At 38.3% G+C, this 17,162-nt stretch overlaps 1 protein-coding gene across 1 annotated transcript; it reads left to right on the top strand.

Moving 5' to 3' along the window:
• Positions 1–421: 421 nt before the first annotated feature.
• LOC144237172 (amine sulfotransferase-like) lies at positions 422–17,162 on the top strand. The gene is made up of 7 exons (XM_077770854.1): positions 422–483; positions 3,527–3,682; positions 10,984–11,192; positions 11,830–11,953; positions 13,014–13,108; positions 14,787–14,964; positions 16,957–17,162. Exons 2-7 carry the CDS (start codon positions 3,541–3,543, stop codon positions 17,076–17,078), a joined length of 870 nt encoding a protein of 289 aa, XP_077626980.1. The 5' UTR covers positions 422–483; positions 3,527–3,540; the 3' UTR covers positions 17,079–17,162.

Here is a 17,162-nt window from a genome sequence, read left to right as displayed (position 1 = left end):
TTCTTCCTTTACTGAATCGCAATTATTTCTTTATTGTAACAAACAACTTTTACTTCATGAAATGTGATGTGTTTTAATTTAGGAAACCTTGTGAGATGAGGTTTTCTGAATAACTGCAAGGTCCACTTTCTGTCCCATTAAATGCTTATTTTCTTAACATAATGATTTCTCCCTAAAAAGGATTTAAGCCTTACTTTAAATGAAATTTTTATTTAATGAAAGGAAACAACAGAAAAGATGAAACCAGGAACCCCAAATCTACTGAGAGTAGTTTTAAATAAGAAACACAAGCTGCCTTTGCCTGGTGACAAGTTCACTGAATAGGGGTGAGAGGAGATGTGTTAGGAAGGACTTGAGTCCAGGTCCCAATAAGATACTGTGCCCACTATGACATCACAGAGGCCAAACAGTGGTGGTTTATCTTACTATGTGGGAGAAATATTTGTTGTTGAAGAAACACTAATGATAGAAGAGAAGCAGCAAGTAAGGTTAATAACCCAAGTACATATAGGGGGAATTTGAATAAATCTTAGATGTTTATCCTTTTTGGCCATTCTATTTAGACCACAAACTGACCGGATAGAGTGTGGAACCCATGAAAGACAGGACACAACAGTGCACTCAAAGAGTGAACCCTGACACCTATCATTCTGTCTGTGATACAGTGGTACAAAGACCTTGCCAACAGTGACAAAACTGAGGTGCAGAGTGGAAAGTAAATGGTGACTGGTAGTTCAGTGTGGATTACACATGTGTCAAATACATTGTAGATTGTGGGAAAATGCCTATACTTTCAAAACATTGTATTTACTTCTTGCATATGGATTTCTTTCTCTCAACTTCTCAGTTGTTCACATTCCATGTATTCTCAATTCTCTTTCACAAGAAATAACACAAAGATATGAAGACACCAATACTAGTACTATTGAAGCAGAAGCAACTCGATAATTGCACTCTTGACCTATGGGCATTAGAGAACCATAAATGGAACAGCAAGCAAATATATCTTTTTTTTTTTTCTGGTATATTTCAAAATCAGAAACTTTGATCTCTGCTCAGCAGCTCTGAGTAGCACTAAACTGCTTGAACCATTACCATCCTTTATTAGTGATAAATGTATAGTGGCTTTTCACTAGATTCTTGCATGCTCTGCAGGTCAGCATCAGTCTATATCAGTCTAATCCCTCCTCCTTAGTTTTTGATTCTGGGAGCTCTGCTAATTGGTGAATCATTAAATCTCCTTGTGGAAAATTTAATCTTTACCTGTGTCTCCATTGGCGGCAACACAATCTTCTTATTGATATTTATTTCAAAGTTTACTCTTCATTTCAAAAAACTAGTACAGTAGTTTATTCATTCTTTATTGGGGATGAAAATCTTTCCCCTTCTTCATTCTATAATTCTTTGGGTGGTATAATAATTAAATTGACATAATGCAGATTAACAGGAGAAAATTTAATTACATATGCATAGGAGCCCCACAAAGGCAAAAAGAATTCAAAACAATGTGACAATTGAGGCTTATCTACCACCCTAGGCTAACAAAAGGGTCAAAGGGGAGGGAATTCCAAAAGGAGGAAGACAAATCACAGGAAGTTGAGAAGAGCTTACTTTTTGCTGACAGATGTGTGTGCTGCCATGTGGTTGGAGTCTTTGTGAAATAAAAAGTTAAATGTGGGAGTAGCTGTCTTCATGGTACAGGCATCCGTCTAGATGCTTTTAGGAACTTAAGGAAAAAATAAAAAGGTTTCTGTGTTGGTTCATTCTTACTTGTTTTCACCTAAAAAATCCACGTGCAAAATTGGTAGTTTTAAGGATGACTTTGTAGTCTGCTTCCTTTCTCTTGTGTGAACTGTACGAGTTATGCAGTTTCAGATGTTATGGTGACATTCTAAACACTAGGCTAAAAATATGTAAGCTATCAGCTCTTATGTATCAAAAAATGTATACTGTAACTCTTTGCTCGATTTTCAATAAAGTGAACCAGTATATTATTTTAAATGTTTATTTAGAGATTTAGGATCACATACTAAAAGAAGGATGTAATTCACCATGAGAGCATTAAATATACTAGGATCTAATATAAGTAGAATATAAGAAGGAATTATGTTTACTTTACAAAAAGATCAAGATGTTATAGGCTCATAATTATTGTTTTGAACCCAAGACATGGAATTAGCTACTCATAGGGAGCCACTGCTTCTTTATACTGAGTTATTAGCAGAGCCCAATGGGTATGGAGGTGGAAGTTAGGGTGTTTCTTTGAACCCAAGATGGCAAAGAAGAGATGCCTTAAAAAGCTCTAGTGACAGGCTAACTTAACCTCCTCTTTCCCTGTCTGGTCTCTGACTTCCTTCCCTACAAGTGAGTTCATGTTGATGATTCCAAATAATTTCCAGCTTTTGTAAGTCTCCTTGGTAAACAAATGTTATCAATCTTACGTGTTCCAGTAACTGTGTGACTGTCAAAATATATATTTTTAAAATCACTTACTTTCTTTTTCTTTTAATGACCCTTGACTCAGACTTGCTGGAATTGCTTTCAAATTGTGTGATTCTGAATGTCTTCCACTGTCAGTTCTTCCTATGACCAACCATTTTTGGAAATAGAAAAAAAGGACACTTCAGAGTAATACATGTTAACTAAAACCTCAGAGTTCATAGTGTCAAAATAGATTTATCATAAGGTTGCTCACTGATAATAATGAGAAGGAAAATATATCCATCAATGATGAATCACAAAGTTTAGTTTGCACTTTCTATATATGATCCATAATTTGAATGCTTTCTTTCATACTTTGTGCCATTGTCCATTTGGTCATTATGGATGATTTAATTGCTCACATGCAATTTCTCAGGCATCCTGGAATACATTCATGTCTGTTAGTTCATGCTTGTACCTTCCCAATTACTCTAAACTAGTTAAAAGATAGGAAGTAAGACAAAATTCAAATCACAAGTTATCAGAGACCTTCTAAGTAGATAACTCACACCCAGAGAGTATGTAAATAAAACTTATATAAACATGTTAAACGCTAAACCATGTACTTCAGTTTTGAGGGGAAACATCCTAGCTACTGAAGGTGTGACAGGAAACAACTGTTTCTAAAGCCCTTTCCAATCAAATCTGTATATTCATGTTTACTGTTTATATAGATATACATATGCATATATATTATGTATGATTTCTGATTAAAAGTATTTTTAAAAATTATATATTAATTTTTAACTATTTTTATCTAATTACTTATTAATTTTTTAACTAATTATGTAAATGGAACACACACACACACACACACATAAATCTAAGACCCGGCCATGAACAACTGGTTCCTGGGCTTTGGATCAAACTCCACATGTCTCAAAGCCACGATAGTAGCTTTCAGAGTCTGCTGTTTATCAGTGTTTGTGGAGAAAACAAAAAATCAATTTCTTCTCTAAGTATGTGGCCAACAATTGAAGATACAGTAGGGAAGACTTCATAAAATTTTACTAAATTTCTTTCAAATATTTTTTTCTGTCTTTAGCAGGTAACTAAAATATGGAAGACCTAGAGTCAATTTTATTCAAATTTAAGGGATATAATTTTGGTCAGAGAGGACTTGATATTGACCTCATAGAAAATTTAGAAGATTTTGAAATCAGAGAAGATGATGTCTTTATAATCACATACCCCAAATCTGGTGAGTTCTGTATTCTACTTTTTAAAAAAATTTTTTAATTGTTTACTTATTTTTAAAAGAGAGAGAGAGAGAGAGAGAGACAGAGTGCAAGTGGTGAGAGGCAGAGAAGAGGGAGACAAAGAATTCAAATCAGGTTCCAGGCTCCAAGCTGTCAGCATGGAGCCTAACACGGGGCCCAACCCATGAGCTGTGAGATCATGACCTGAGCTGAAGTTCTGTGATTAACCGAAAGAGCCATGCAGGCCCTGTTAGTTCTGTAGTCTAGTAGATAACCTAACAAATAAAATAATAACTTCTTATAACAGGTAACTCAGTCTTTTAACCAGTATTATATTTAACATATGCACTTAACCTATTGGATGTTATAGAATTAACTGAATTTAATATCCTATTAAATAATGTCTTTCTAAGTGTATCTATAAGTTATTTTTGATGTGGTCAAGGAAAGGAGAAAATATTGAAGTAGGTACCGTACATTGAAGATGCCCTGTCAAACACTAAATTGCTGATATGAGCTGGGAAAGGATGCAGGAATATTTACCATTTAGGCAACTAGTTCAGACATATTGTTGAAGCTGTATTTAATAATTAAGTGAATGAGAGGAAGGGAAATTAACTTATATTAAGAACCATAATGTGTAGTAGTCACAAATTATTTGGGTCACACTTTATTTTAGCAGTCATTTCAGACTAAACCATATATACATGTCATCTATTTAAATCATTTGCTCATATTTTAGTCATATTTTTGTTATTTTTTTCTATTGTGTTTTATGAGTTCTTGATATATTTTGGACATTAATTCCTCATTTGATAAATAATTTACAAACAATTTCCCATTTAATGGGTTGCCTTTTCATTTTGTCGTTAGTTTTGTTTGGGTTACAGAGGGCTTTGAATGCGATGTTCTCTTACTTGCTTATTTTGCTCTTCTTGCATTTGTCGAAAAGAGGCCACATCCTCTAAGGTAGGCGGTGTGGAAATGTAATTTAGGCAATAAAAGTATTGCTGGTACTTCAGGGGGGAGGGAGCCCTTATCCGGGAAAGAGGAGAGAAAAATAGATAGAGAAAGACAGAGAGGGCAGGGTGCAGCGCATCACACAAGAAAACACTTCCCCAAAGCCATTGGCCAGAAAAACGAGATGGACTGATTATCACAGGATTTTACAAGAGCAGAAGTTGAAATCTAAAGGTTACAAATGACCCACCATCACCAGGGTGGAGTCTGGTGGGTGCAAGGTGCTCCTGTGGAGAAGGAGGGCTGAGGCCCAGAAGTGGAGAGTGTGGCCTGAGCATCCCCTGGGTTGCACTGGGAAAGACAGTTTGGCTGGTGGCACTGACCTAAGGGACAAAAGAGCCTGCAGGCACCATTTCATTGCCAATTCATCAGCATACAAGCAAAGGCAGCCCCTCGGCCTGGCTTTTTGCTGTGCTTTACCATCCACACCAAGTCTCTGTGCATTTGTGATACTGCCCTGGAACAAACTGGTACCAGCCATTGTGAGAGACCCTCCCCCAGAGTATCAGCATGGATCCATGCTATACCTGTTCCTAAAGTTTAGAGTTTTAAAATGCAACCAGCATGCATGAGATAAAACACGGAGCACTGCACCGCTAGGTGGGCAGATGGCTCAGACATAGACTGGATGAAGGCAGGAATCTGAGGGATGCCTTCAACAATGAAGAGAGATTGTTTGCTCTTCTGTGAGTGCTTCCAGAACAGGTGTGGGCATGAATTTCCCTCTCCAGGGAAAAAGGAGCTGGCTGATACCATTTTTACCCCCAACCATCAGTACACACAGATTACAGCACAGCCCCTATAGTGGAGGCTTCAGCAGCTACACCAAATCCCACTGCCCTGCAGTCTGCAGGGGCTTCTGTACTAGGGCAAGTGTGCCTGAGAGGCAGAGGGGCAGCAGGTTCCTCCCAAAGGAGCCCAACAGAAACCTCCATATGCACCAAGTCTGCTGACCTTTAGAATGCTGCAAAGAATCAGATCTAGTGGAAATTGGATCTAGCCTCTTTTAACAAGCAGACCAAAAAATATCTAGTTAAAACTCTCCACACACTGGAAAAGGTCAAAGTACTCACACTTAAGCTAAGTTTAATTCCTAAGGAAGACTGGCCTAAGGGAAAGAGCAATCAAAACACAATAGCAGAATACACACTGCATACACCAGAAACATTTCTTTAAATGTCAGTCCTTGATCTTCCTTATAAAGGAATTACACTCAGGAGCAGGAACCATAAAAGGCTTTTCTAAGTCACAGAATAAAGTCATCTAGACAAAATGCCAACACAGAGGAATTCATGCCAAAAGAAAGAACTAGTGAACATCAAGGTGACCAAGGACCTAATTTAAACAGATAGAAGTAATATGCCTGATCAAGAATTTAAAACAATAATCATAAAAATACTAGCTGGGCTTTAAAAAAGGATAAAAGGCACCAAGGAGTCCCTACTACAGAGATAAAAGACATACAAACTAGTCAAGCTGAAATATGAACTGCTATAACTGAGATGTGAAGCTGATTGAAGGTAAGGACCACAGGATGGAAGAAGCAGAGGAATGAATATGTGATATAGAAGAGAAAATTATGGAAAATAATTAAGCTGAAAAGAAGAGGAAAATGAAAATATTGGATCATGAATGTAGGCATAGGAAACCCAACACTCTAAAAAAAGAGTAATAATATTCATATCATAGGAGTCTCAGAAGAGAAAGAGGAAAGAGGAGGTACAAGTTTTATTTGAGCAAATTATAGCTGAAAACTTCCCAAACTTAGAGAAGGATTCTCATGAATTGGAAGAACAAATATTGTTAAGATATTGATACGACCCAAAGCAACCTACAAATTTAATGCAATCTCTATCAAAATAACACCAGCATTCTTCACAGGGTTAGAATTAGCAATTGTAAAATTCAATAAAAATCAGAAAAAATCCCCAAATAGACAATGTAACATTGAGAAAGAAAATAAAAGCTAGAAGCATCATAATTCTGTACTTCAAGATATATTACAAAGCTGTAATGATCAGACAATATGCTACTGGCAAAAGAACACATAGAACAAAAATCAATGAAACAGAACAAAAAATGCAGAAATGGACCCACAACTATATGGTCCATTAATCTCAACAAGGCAGGAAAGAATACCTATTGGAAAAAAATACTGACTCCTCAACGAATGGTGTTGAAAAAACTGGAAAGCAACAAGCAGAAGAATGAACCTGGACCACTTTCTTAAACCATACACAAAGATGAATTCACAATGCATGAAAGACCTAAATGTGGGACGAGAATCCCTCAAAATTCTAGAGGACAACATGGGCAACAACCTCTTTGACCTCAGCAGTAGAAATGTCCTTCCAGACACATTGGTAGAGACAAGGAAAACAAAAGCAAACATGAGTTATTAGGACTTCACCAAAATAAAAAGTGTCTGCACAGTGAAGGAAACAATCAGCAAAACTAAATGTCAGCCTATGGAATGAGAGAAGACATTTGCAGATGACATATCTGATGAAGGCTTAGTATCCAAAATCTGTAAAGAATTTATCAAACTAAACACCCATAAAACAAATAATCCAGTGAAGAAATGGGAAGAAAAGAGGAATAGACCTTTTCCCTGAAACATTCAGATGGCTAACAGATGCATGAAAACATATCAATATCACTCATCTTCAGGGTAATATATATCAAAACGATGAGGAGATTCCACCTCACACATGCTAGAATGGCTAAAATTCACAGTGCAGGCAACAACAGATGTTGGCAAGGATGAAGAAAATGAGGAGCCCTCTTCATTGTCAGTGGGAATGCCAGTTGGTGTAGTCACTGTGGAAACAATATGGAGGTTCCTAAAAAAGTTAAAAATAGAACTACCCTATGACCCAGCAATTGTACTGCTAGTGAATTACCCATAGGATGCAAAAATACTGATTCGAAGGGGCATATGCATGCCAATGTTTATACTCACATTTTCAACAATAGTCAAATTATGAAAACAACCAAATGTCTATAGGCTGATGAACGGATAAAGAAGATATATACACACATACACAATTGAGTATTACCAGCCATCAAAAAGAATGAAATCTTGCCATCTGAAACAACATGGTTGCACCTACAGTGTAAGTGAAATAAGCCACCATAGAGAGACAAATACCACATGATTTCACTCATCCATGGAATTCAGTAAGAAAAAAAGAAAAAAAAAAAAACCAGATAAGCACATGGGAAAAGGTTCGAGGTAGAGAATAGAGAGAAACAAATCAGAAGACACACTTAATGATAGAGAACAAACTTAGGATTGATAGAGGGAGGTGGGTGGGTAATGGAGTAGATGGGTGATGGACATTAAAGAGGACACTTGTGATGATCACTGGCTGCTATTTATAATTGATGAATCAATGAATGGTACACCCAGAACCAATATGACTCTATGTTCAAAGATTAGAATTGAAATACAAAACTTGAAACAAACAAGAAATATACTACAGGCCAAACTTTAATAAATTCAATTACATCAAAGATAAGCAGTTTGGATTTGCTTCACTAAGAATCATTTGAGCAAAGTTAATAGGGAACAGAAGGAGAATATATATGCTATGTCTACAATGAAAAAACAATGTTTATTGACATTTATTAGGACTATGAATCAAGTATGGGACAGCAATCTGAGATTGAAAGAGACAAAGAAGTGATGTGAAAATTTAAGAAAAAAAATCACCCTCTACCGATACCAACCAAAACCCCCTAAATTGGTAGACAATGATATAGTACTTTACATCTACTCTGCTGACAAAAATGACAGGATGAGTCAATCTGACCATGGCAGGAGCACACAGAGATCTATATGCATAAGCACTGTACCCCGGGGAGAAGAGTTTGGGCAGCCATACTCCAGGGACCAGTGTGGCACTACCTGGACAACTGAAATGCAGACATACCAGGCAATTCCTCTCCTAAATATTTGGCCCAAGAAAATCTCATACAGGCACATAGCACACATGAGTGAGGATATACATGGCAGTGTTGTTTGGATTGGGTGTCCATTTAAGGAAAGTGGACAGGTCAGTGCTGGAACGCACACCCGGAAACATAGACATTACCTGTTAGGCCCAGTGGATCAGATGTAGCATATAAATGAGTGTTAACCCAGGGTGCCCAATGGCAAATGGAAAGAAATGATGCACATGGATACATGTTGCGGACGAAATGACACAAAGGACAAGACACACACAAAAGACAGACAGAGACACAACTCCGGCCGGAGGAACAATTCTACGCAAGCCCCTCTTGCGGTTTATTTTATACCCCGGTAACTGGATACAAACTGAAATCTACAAGATGCATTCCTTTACCAATTAAGGGCAAGTAGCCAAACACCTTTCAAGGACAGGCGGGAGCAAAGGGAGGAAGCGACCACAACATGTTTACTAAGAGGCCTGCTCACAATTCCAGCCTTCTCCTTATTTCTAAGGAGGGCATGTTCCCTCGTGTGCGAGCGGACCACTAAACTTGGATACTGTGTGCAGGCCTCCTGGCAGAGCATCCTGTTTGCAGGGATGCTTTGCCCAGGCAGGGAGCCCCGTGTGCAGGCACATCCTCACGTCCCTAACCACGCTTTCTTGTGGTCACTGTCGGGCTCCCACAATACAAAGTAGAAACAAGTACTACAATACATATTTCATCAGAATACTTTCCATGAGGAATGTACTTTAAACCCCAAAGCCTACTTGTCTTTAGAGGGGGTAGTGGTAGGAATGGAAACAGCAAATGAAAACAAAGGGAAAGACAGGCCAGGGAAAGCCCTGCAGTGATTCAGTGATGTTAATATAGCAGGAATTGAAGTGAATGATTTGTAGCCCATTACACTCACACCTAACTATCAAATTGGGTGAGAAAAATTAAAAAAAGGAAGGAAGGAAGAAAGCAAGCAAGGAAGGAAGGAAGGAAGGAAAGGAGAGAAAGATTGGGCAAAGTGTGAAAGGGGGAGGGGAGAGGAGAAGTGAAAAAATATTTGCATATTGGAATCTCTGCAGAGATTTGTCAATCACATGGCTGAATCTCTGCAGAACTATGGCATGATTGATAACCCCTCAGCCCCCCTTAAGCTGTGATACATCCTGCAGAAGCACTATCAGTTTTCTGGGAATGATGAAAGGTTGTAATAAAGCTTCAAGTGCTTTGTAACAAAGAGTTTTCATTGAGTTTGAGTTCCTGCTGAGGAAACTAGTAGCACATGTGGTCACGGTCTTCCCTGGGCAACACTGGAGGACTACAACCACTGATATGAAGGTACCAGGAGAACCAGGTACACACCACCTGTATGTGTCAGCAAGGCCGTGTATGTACAGCAATGATCTTGCTCACCAGGGACTGCTGCTTAGCGTGAGTATTTGGATGGTCTTAGGAAGGAAGACTTGGATGGGACTTGATGAGGGGCCAGTGGGTTTTCTTATTCCAGAAGTTGATTTGAGCCTTGCTGGTACTTGTGACTTTTAGTTGGGGTAAGTTTTTTTTTTTTTTTAAAGCACTACCTGGATATATCAGAACCATGACCTTCATAGAGGGTACGTTTTAATCTTAAGAGTCCCAAAAATAAAGCATGAACATAAAGTGTAAGAAATCTAAAGTAAACAATTACATACACATATCCTGTGACGAATGTCCACCATCATTGGAATTAAGACAAATAGTCATCAGAATAATTTGTCACATCCTACAGACAGCAAGAGGTTCAACTTGAGGCTTCTCTCTCCCTTCCTGTCTCCATGTGGGTCACAGATGCTCCTTTAGGGATTTCTAATGAGCACTATTTCCTTGGGTGGACATCATGGGCACAGTAGGAAACATGGGGTAGGAAGGAAAGATGGAGAGGGACTACGTCAGTGGAATTCCTATTTCTTGTCTTATATTACCTGAAGTCATATGAATGTGGTGTGGGAAGGAAATCTAGAAATAGCATAGAAGATCATTTAAAAGTTCTATGTATGAAGCAAAAGAAAGAACAGAAGAGTCATAGAATCCATTAGTGGGACAAATGCCCACAGAGTTTCAAATGGAGCATCTCCTTAAAAGTAACAAAAAAGGAAAGGCTTGGTTGTTGTTGTTGTTGTTGTTTTTGTCTTTACCATACTGCATTTGTGATATATTGAAAATTCCATTCTGATGATGGAAGTACCATTATACACATTATAAGAACAAACTCTGATTAAAATACTGATGGTACATCTATCTGCATTTTGGACAAATTAGTGCACCATTGAAAACAAAATTATTTATTTATTTACAGGAACCATCTGGTTTCAGCAGATATTAAGCTTGATTTATTTTGAAGAACATCGCAAAAGGACTGGGAATCTGAACACAGTTGATCAAGTCCCCTTCTTCGAATACAACTTTCAAAAAATAGATTTTGCTGAAAGACCATCTCCTCGTCTCTTTAGTACCCACCTCCCATATTACTTGTTTCCAAGTGGGGCGAAGAACAAAAAACCAAAAGTAGGAAATGGACTATGGCTCTTGAAAGATAACTGCTCTTTTTCATTATGTCATTTCCTTTCATTATATTGACTCTGCAGTCATCCAACTGTTAGCAAATGTGGCATCTGACATACTTTAATTTCAATAGCCATTGTATCCTCAGAGTATTGGATTTTTATCTTGTACCTTTGTTTTCTGATCACCTATGGAATATACCCATTACAAACAAAAGGGTATATATGTGTATATTTAATTCACTTTCTAATGTAAATTATAATATATACACAATTTATTTTATGTATCCTTTCATTTTTTTTAAACTAGCTACATTCATGGGTATACTTATAATCCTAGCTATTTCTTCACTGCTCTGAGGGTCCTCATGGCTTCCTTTTCATACTCCCACTTATTTTGGTTGGGTACCTGCATAGGGGTGTGTTTTGAGGAGTAATTGATAGTTACTAGGCCAATCATGGAGGAAGAGACATTGCAGAGAAGGAGAAACCCCAAATACAAAGAAGGATGAATGTATACATGACATGGTTAGGAAACTAAAAAGTTAAAAAAAATAGCCTTCATCCAAGTGGAAGGTATTGGGTTAAAAATATGACACAATGAAAGCAACACAAATAATGAATACTTCCTTTCTTTGCAGATTATTTATGTATACAGAAACCCTAAGGATGTTGTGTGCTCATATTATTACTTTTTCAAGAATGTGATCTTAAAAATTACAGGTTCCTTTGAGGAATTTTTTGAACAATTTCTAGAAGGAAAAGGTAACTACAGTTTTATAAAATAAGTAATAGCTTTGGTGTGGTGGGGTTTAAACTTAGTGAGTTTGGGAGCGGGAAAAAAGAAGCTGAAGTAGAGTTGAATGCAGGTGAGTAGTGAATATATTAAGCCATTGGTAGGGTTGTCCTAGATGGCCATGGACTGCCATTGTTACAGATTATCTTTCCATGGGTTTCCCCTCAGGAGACTGTCAAGATTACAAAGTCATATCAACAAGGAATGTTTACATTTAATCATGAAAAGAATATTTCATAAAAAATGGGGTTTTTGTTCTAGCTCAGTGAGAAGCATCTCAGTTCAGATCACAGGTTTGGAGCTTTGCCCTGCATATTGCAAGTGGCTCCTCCCAGGAGCTTCTATTTGATAAAGTTGTAGTCCACATTCGTTTCTCTCTCTCTCTCTCTCTCTCTGTCTCTGTCTCTCCTTCTTTTTTCATTATTTTTTTTTTCATTTTTATTTTTTAAAGTAATCTATACACCCAGCATGGGGCTCCGATTCACAACCCTGAGATCAAGGGTTGTATACTCTATGAACTGAGCTAACCAGGCCACACCCACATTCTCACCCAAGAAACCACTGTAGCTGGTAGAGCAAGAGCCAGGCCTGCTGAAACAGAGACGATGATCTGGATTAAGAAAGCTAAGTTTAACATCAAATGCATTGTCCTGAGCTGAAGTGAGTCTTCAGAGAACCCACATGTTCCATGCAGCCAGAAAATAGCTCTATGTGCTTGGGAAGGCCAGGAGAAGCCAGAAGGACATGATCTTGCCTCCATTTTCCTTTTGGTTTTCCAAAGCACACGGTAATTTGATTCTGTGTCTATTTGAGACACATTTTAAGACACTAATATCTCCTTGCATTCATGTAATTGTTTCCTGGTGGAATCTGGATGATTCTCCCATATCAGGTGGTAGGAGAAATCTGGAATCTAGCAGCTCACTTCCTATTCCTTTGTTACTAAAGGTTCCTGTATCTCCTAAGACTGTAGCTTCTTTTCAATGTGTTTAACAATTTTACCAAATGATGTGTCTGTTCTTCCCACAGTAATAGGAAGCCTTTGGTTTGACCACATCAAAGGTTGGTATGAGCACAAAAGCCTCTTCAACATTCATTTCGTGATGTACGAGGAGATGAGGAAGGTGAGGAACATGACATGAGTGACTGTGCTGAAGGTGTAAGCCAGCCTTGCCGAGTGAATTGATTGTTCATGCCTAGGACACCCAAGGATGATATCAAATTTGAGAGCTCAGATTGTGTACCAGGAGACATTTTTCCTGTATCATTTCTGTACTTTCTTTACCAGGTTTTCATTTAAAACTATTCCTGGAGATTTCTTGTCAGAATTTGTGTGTGTGTGATGAAATATCTGCTTATGTGTGTTAGTGTGAATGTGTTTCATTACTTTGAGTCAGGTTGTTGGCCTCATTTCATGGATTTTTAAATCTATTATCTGCACTATTCATTCTAATCACATTGGAAATGTTATGTTCATCACTCTTGGTTGTACCTCTTGGGAAAGTTTAATCTTATCTGCATTCTGGATGATTAAGCATTGCAAGAAAAATTAAGTGAAAATACCTCTGTATGATTAGGGATAATTTAGGGCCCAGTATGGTCAACTCAAACTGATGTAAAATGGAGGAACTTCTAATACTTAAGACTGAATACCAGAAACAGGCTATCCTTATGCTGAGTGTTGTTGCTAAGCAGTCAGGCATGTCCCAGCATTGTTTGTCTTTGTTTTGTATCACATTTGGTGTGGCTAGGATGTCTCCCCTCATGGTAAGAAGACACTTGTAGCTCCAAAGTTGTGTCCTCTGATGATAGCATGCTAGGCAGAAAGACATAGAACTAGGATAAAGTGGCCTTCTTGCCTTGCTTTCTTTCTGCATATTCTCGAGAGAGGAAGTAGAATTGCCTTGAGGACCTTGGATAAATCAGGATCATGCCTGAATAGGGCTGGGCACACCTGCCAAAACAATACCAAGTGAGCTCTTAGCAGGAAAGATGAGACAGAGCTGAGAGGCAGGCTGTCCTAAAGGCTTCCCCATCCTGAGGATTTGTCACTAGTCTGTTTCACTTGCCCGAAACCATGACACCAAGCCTAAACTCTCTCTTGCTGTGTCCATATCACATACAAGGAGAGATTCAATCTCCGGCTGGCCTTGAAACCTTCCTCACAGTATGGCCCCACTGTTGTCTCCACCTTCATCTCCCATAGTCTCATCCAAAGCCTGTTCCACTGGCCCTAGGGAAACTGAACTTCTGTCCTGTGACCTGATATCTCACACCTTCTTTGCAACCACACTGTTACAGAGGTTCTTTCATTTCCCTAGACTCCATATCTATAGTTTGTCTATCTAGAAAATTCATGTTTTGCATTAATTCCTAGAACAAATTTCTCATCTTCGTTGAAACAGTCTTTGGATTCTGTTACAGAATTACTCTCTCTCTCAAAGGTCCTTGTCCTGAATTCCCAGCATTGACTCCCAGTTGTGCCTCTGGTCACTTGTATCATCATGCAGGGCAGTGTCTGACATATAGTAGCTACTTCCCAAATACCTGCTGAGTCAACACAGATAGAATGAGATATGATTGTTCCCAAGATGAACAGAAATGTGCTCCACAACAGTGCTCAAGTGGTAGATTAACTTATCAAAAAACAATAAGCAAGTTACATCTCAAGGAACAACTCCAGTTTCTCGGCAACCTGTGCAGCTACAATTTTCTCTCCCATGATGACATTTAATCTGTGACACTTGTATAAGTCTTCTCTGTGATAACCTGCATAATGTATCATACTGTGATTTATTTCAGGATCTCAGAGGTTCTATACTAAAAGTGTGCAAATTTCTGGGGAAGGAATTAAGTGACGAGGACATGGATTCTGTGGTGACACAGGCCATGTTTGAGAACATGAAGTCTGACCCACGAGCAAATTATGACATTATAATAAAGAGTTATGGTGTACCAAAAGGTCATTTCCTTCGCAAAGGTGAGGTTGAAAAGTGAATGTCTGTCTTGCACAATGGTTCAAATGAACCGAATTGTAGCTTCTAAGCTTCCTGACTGACTTTCCTAACAGAGGCCCTTACAGCCTACTTCCCTTCTCTAGACAGATCATTTCCCATGATTTCTTCTTGGTGTTCTTCAAGACTATATAATTTTGTGTCTGAATGTATCTGAGGAATACTGTAAAATCAGAAGGCCTTCACCATGTACCCAGGAAATCTACCAGTGCCAGTACCATGTCTGCCACAAAATGGTTGTTCATGTCCTGTTAGACTGTTTCACCCCATTAGCATTGGCTCAGCACGTGATGATGAGGCAAGGGTGGGGCTCTGGAAAATCACTGGCTGCTCTTCCATCTCTGTGATTTATGTCTGAACACCCCCAGGGCTTAATGAACAACACACATACACTGAACTATAGTTATTGTGCAGGACTATCACATGTCCACTAATAAACCTCATAATCATGTTTGGTTTTCTCTCATTTACTAAAGTATCTCTTACCTCTGGTGAGTGGATGACTCCTTCATATAACTCATAAATGTCAACATGTGAAATATTTTTATTGCTGTAAAAAATAATTCTAATTATATTTTTATCTCCTATCTTAGTACATGGAATATCGATAAAACAGAGGTATATAATACAGAATTTTGTAATTAATCATCAGGTTGTATGCATTTTGGTCAAGTAGTAATAAATATTGGCTTGATTTCTCTTAGTATTTCCTTCACTTGATCTCTTCATTTGTCTTTACCTAGTCAGTTAAAAAACAATGTGAAACACTGGTAATTCAGAGCCAACCTGAAGTGGAGACATTTCCTTCCCATTATGTTCAACACACCCTGTGATGTAGTTGATGCCACAACCCTTGTCGACTGCCATTATTATCATTTCACTTGAAATTTGTCTTCCCTTGAAAAAAGAAAATTTTTTGTGTTGTACGTCATTAACCTACCTGCAAATGAGAGATAGAAATGGCTAAGAAGACAAGTAGGAGAGGACATATTTCCTTTGGATGTGAAGCCACACTCCCATGTGTTTCTTCTGCACAGACACATATTTGTTTCTTATGCTAGCTAAAGGAACATCATTGATACTGGTTTTATCACTCCTGCACTGTTTTGTTTGTGGTTCTGTATTGTTCATGTTCATTTTTTTTCCAGTTGTTTATAGTTTAGAGTGTTTTTACAATCACTGTTTCTTTTCTTCCCTCTCCTATCACCACTATTTATAGACACGACTCTGTGTCTATAGTAAGTTTAATGTAAAACTGCTGTAATCCTACACTGAATACAAATGGAATAATTACAGGGGATCCATTCCAACTGCAGAAGTTGGTTTATATTTTAAAAACCTCTTTGACCATCTACATCCTCTTCAGTAGATATTTGCACAAGGAAATATGATTTTTGAACTAAAATTGTAATGGTTATTTACTTATATGAAAAAGAGAGAGAGAGAGAGACAGAGTATGAGCAGGGGTGGGGCAAGAGAGTGAGACACAAAATGCAGAGCAGGCTTCAGGCTCTGAGCTATCAGCAAAGAGCCCAATGCAGGGCTCGACTCACAAATGAAAAGACCATGACCAGAGCCCAAGTTGGCTGCTTAAATGACTGAGCCACCTGAGTGCCTGTGATTTTTGGAATTTTTGAAGGACTTCTGTAAACTAAAAGAGCCCTTGTGAGCTTGGAACAAAATAGTAAACAATTGTAGGAAGTTCTCCTTTTCCAGGTGGCTGATAGTGCAGGAGTTGGGCTACTCTTCTTGAACTACAACATAATTGCCATGATGAGTTTGTATATCCCCTTGCCATAAGGTGGGAGAGCAAGGACATGGTCATGTGCAGGAGTAACTGGGGCCTGAGTGGGGAGGATGGTGGAAGTGCAAACCACAGTGTTTCTCCCAACACTAAGGCATCGTGTCCCCTCATCCCAGAATCTCCGTTGAGGCAATTTCGTTGCTTTTCCTTCCAGGTGCCATTGGAGACTGGAAAAATCACATGACTGTTGAGCAGAATGAAAGGTTTGACAAGATTTTCCAAAGAGAGATGAAAGATGTTCCTTTGAAGTTCATCTGGGATATGAATGAAGAATAGAATTCTAAGCAACGCCTAACTATTTTAAGAAAGCACTTTCAGAAGGAAATACACTGAATCGAACATTTTCATTTTTGACAGTCA

The sequence above is a fragment of the Crocuta crocuta genome, unplaced genomic scaffold, assembly GCF_008692635.1.
Source record: "Crocuta crocuta isolate KB4526 unplaced genomic scaffold, BGI_CrCroc_1.0 scaffold562, whole genome shotgun sequence".
Taxonomy (NCBI): Eukaryota; Metazoa; Chordata; class Mammalia; order Carnivora; family Hyaenidae; genus Crocuta; species Crocuta crocuta.
Note: the sequence above shows the minus strand (reverse complement) of the source record. Positions and strands in the feature narration are given on the sequence as shown.

What these genes read in the sequence shown, in the direction of transcription:
- LOC144237172 (XM_077770854.1), top strand. Translation starts at nt 3,541, where the DNA reads ATGGAAGACCTAGAGTCAATTTTATTCAAATTTAAGGGATATAATTTT. An exon ending in AATCACATACCCCAAATCTG is followed by an intron (nt 3,683 to 10,983) that starts GTGAGTTCTGTA and finishes ATTTATTTACAG; the next exon opens with GAACCATCTGGTTTCAGCAG. An exon ending in ACAATTTCTAGAAGGAAAAG is followed by an intron (nt 11,954 to 13,013) that starts GTAACTACAGTT and finishes TTCTTCCCACAG; the next exon opens with TAATAGGAAGCCTTTGGTTT.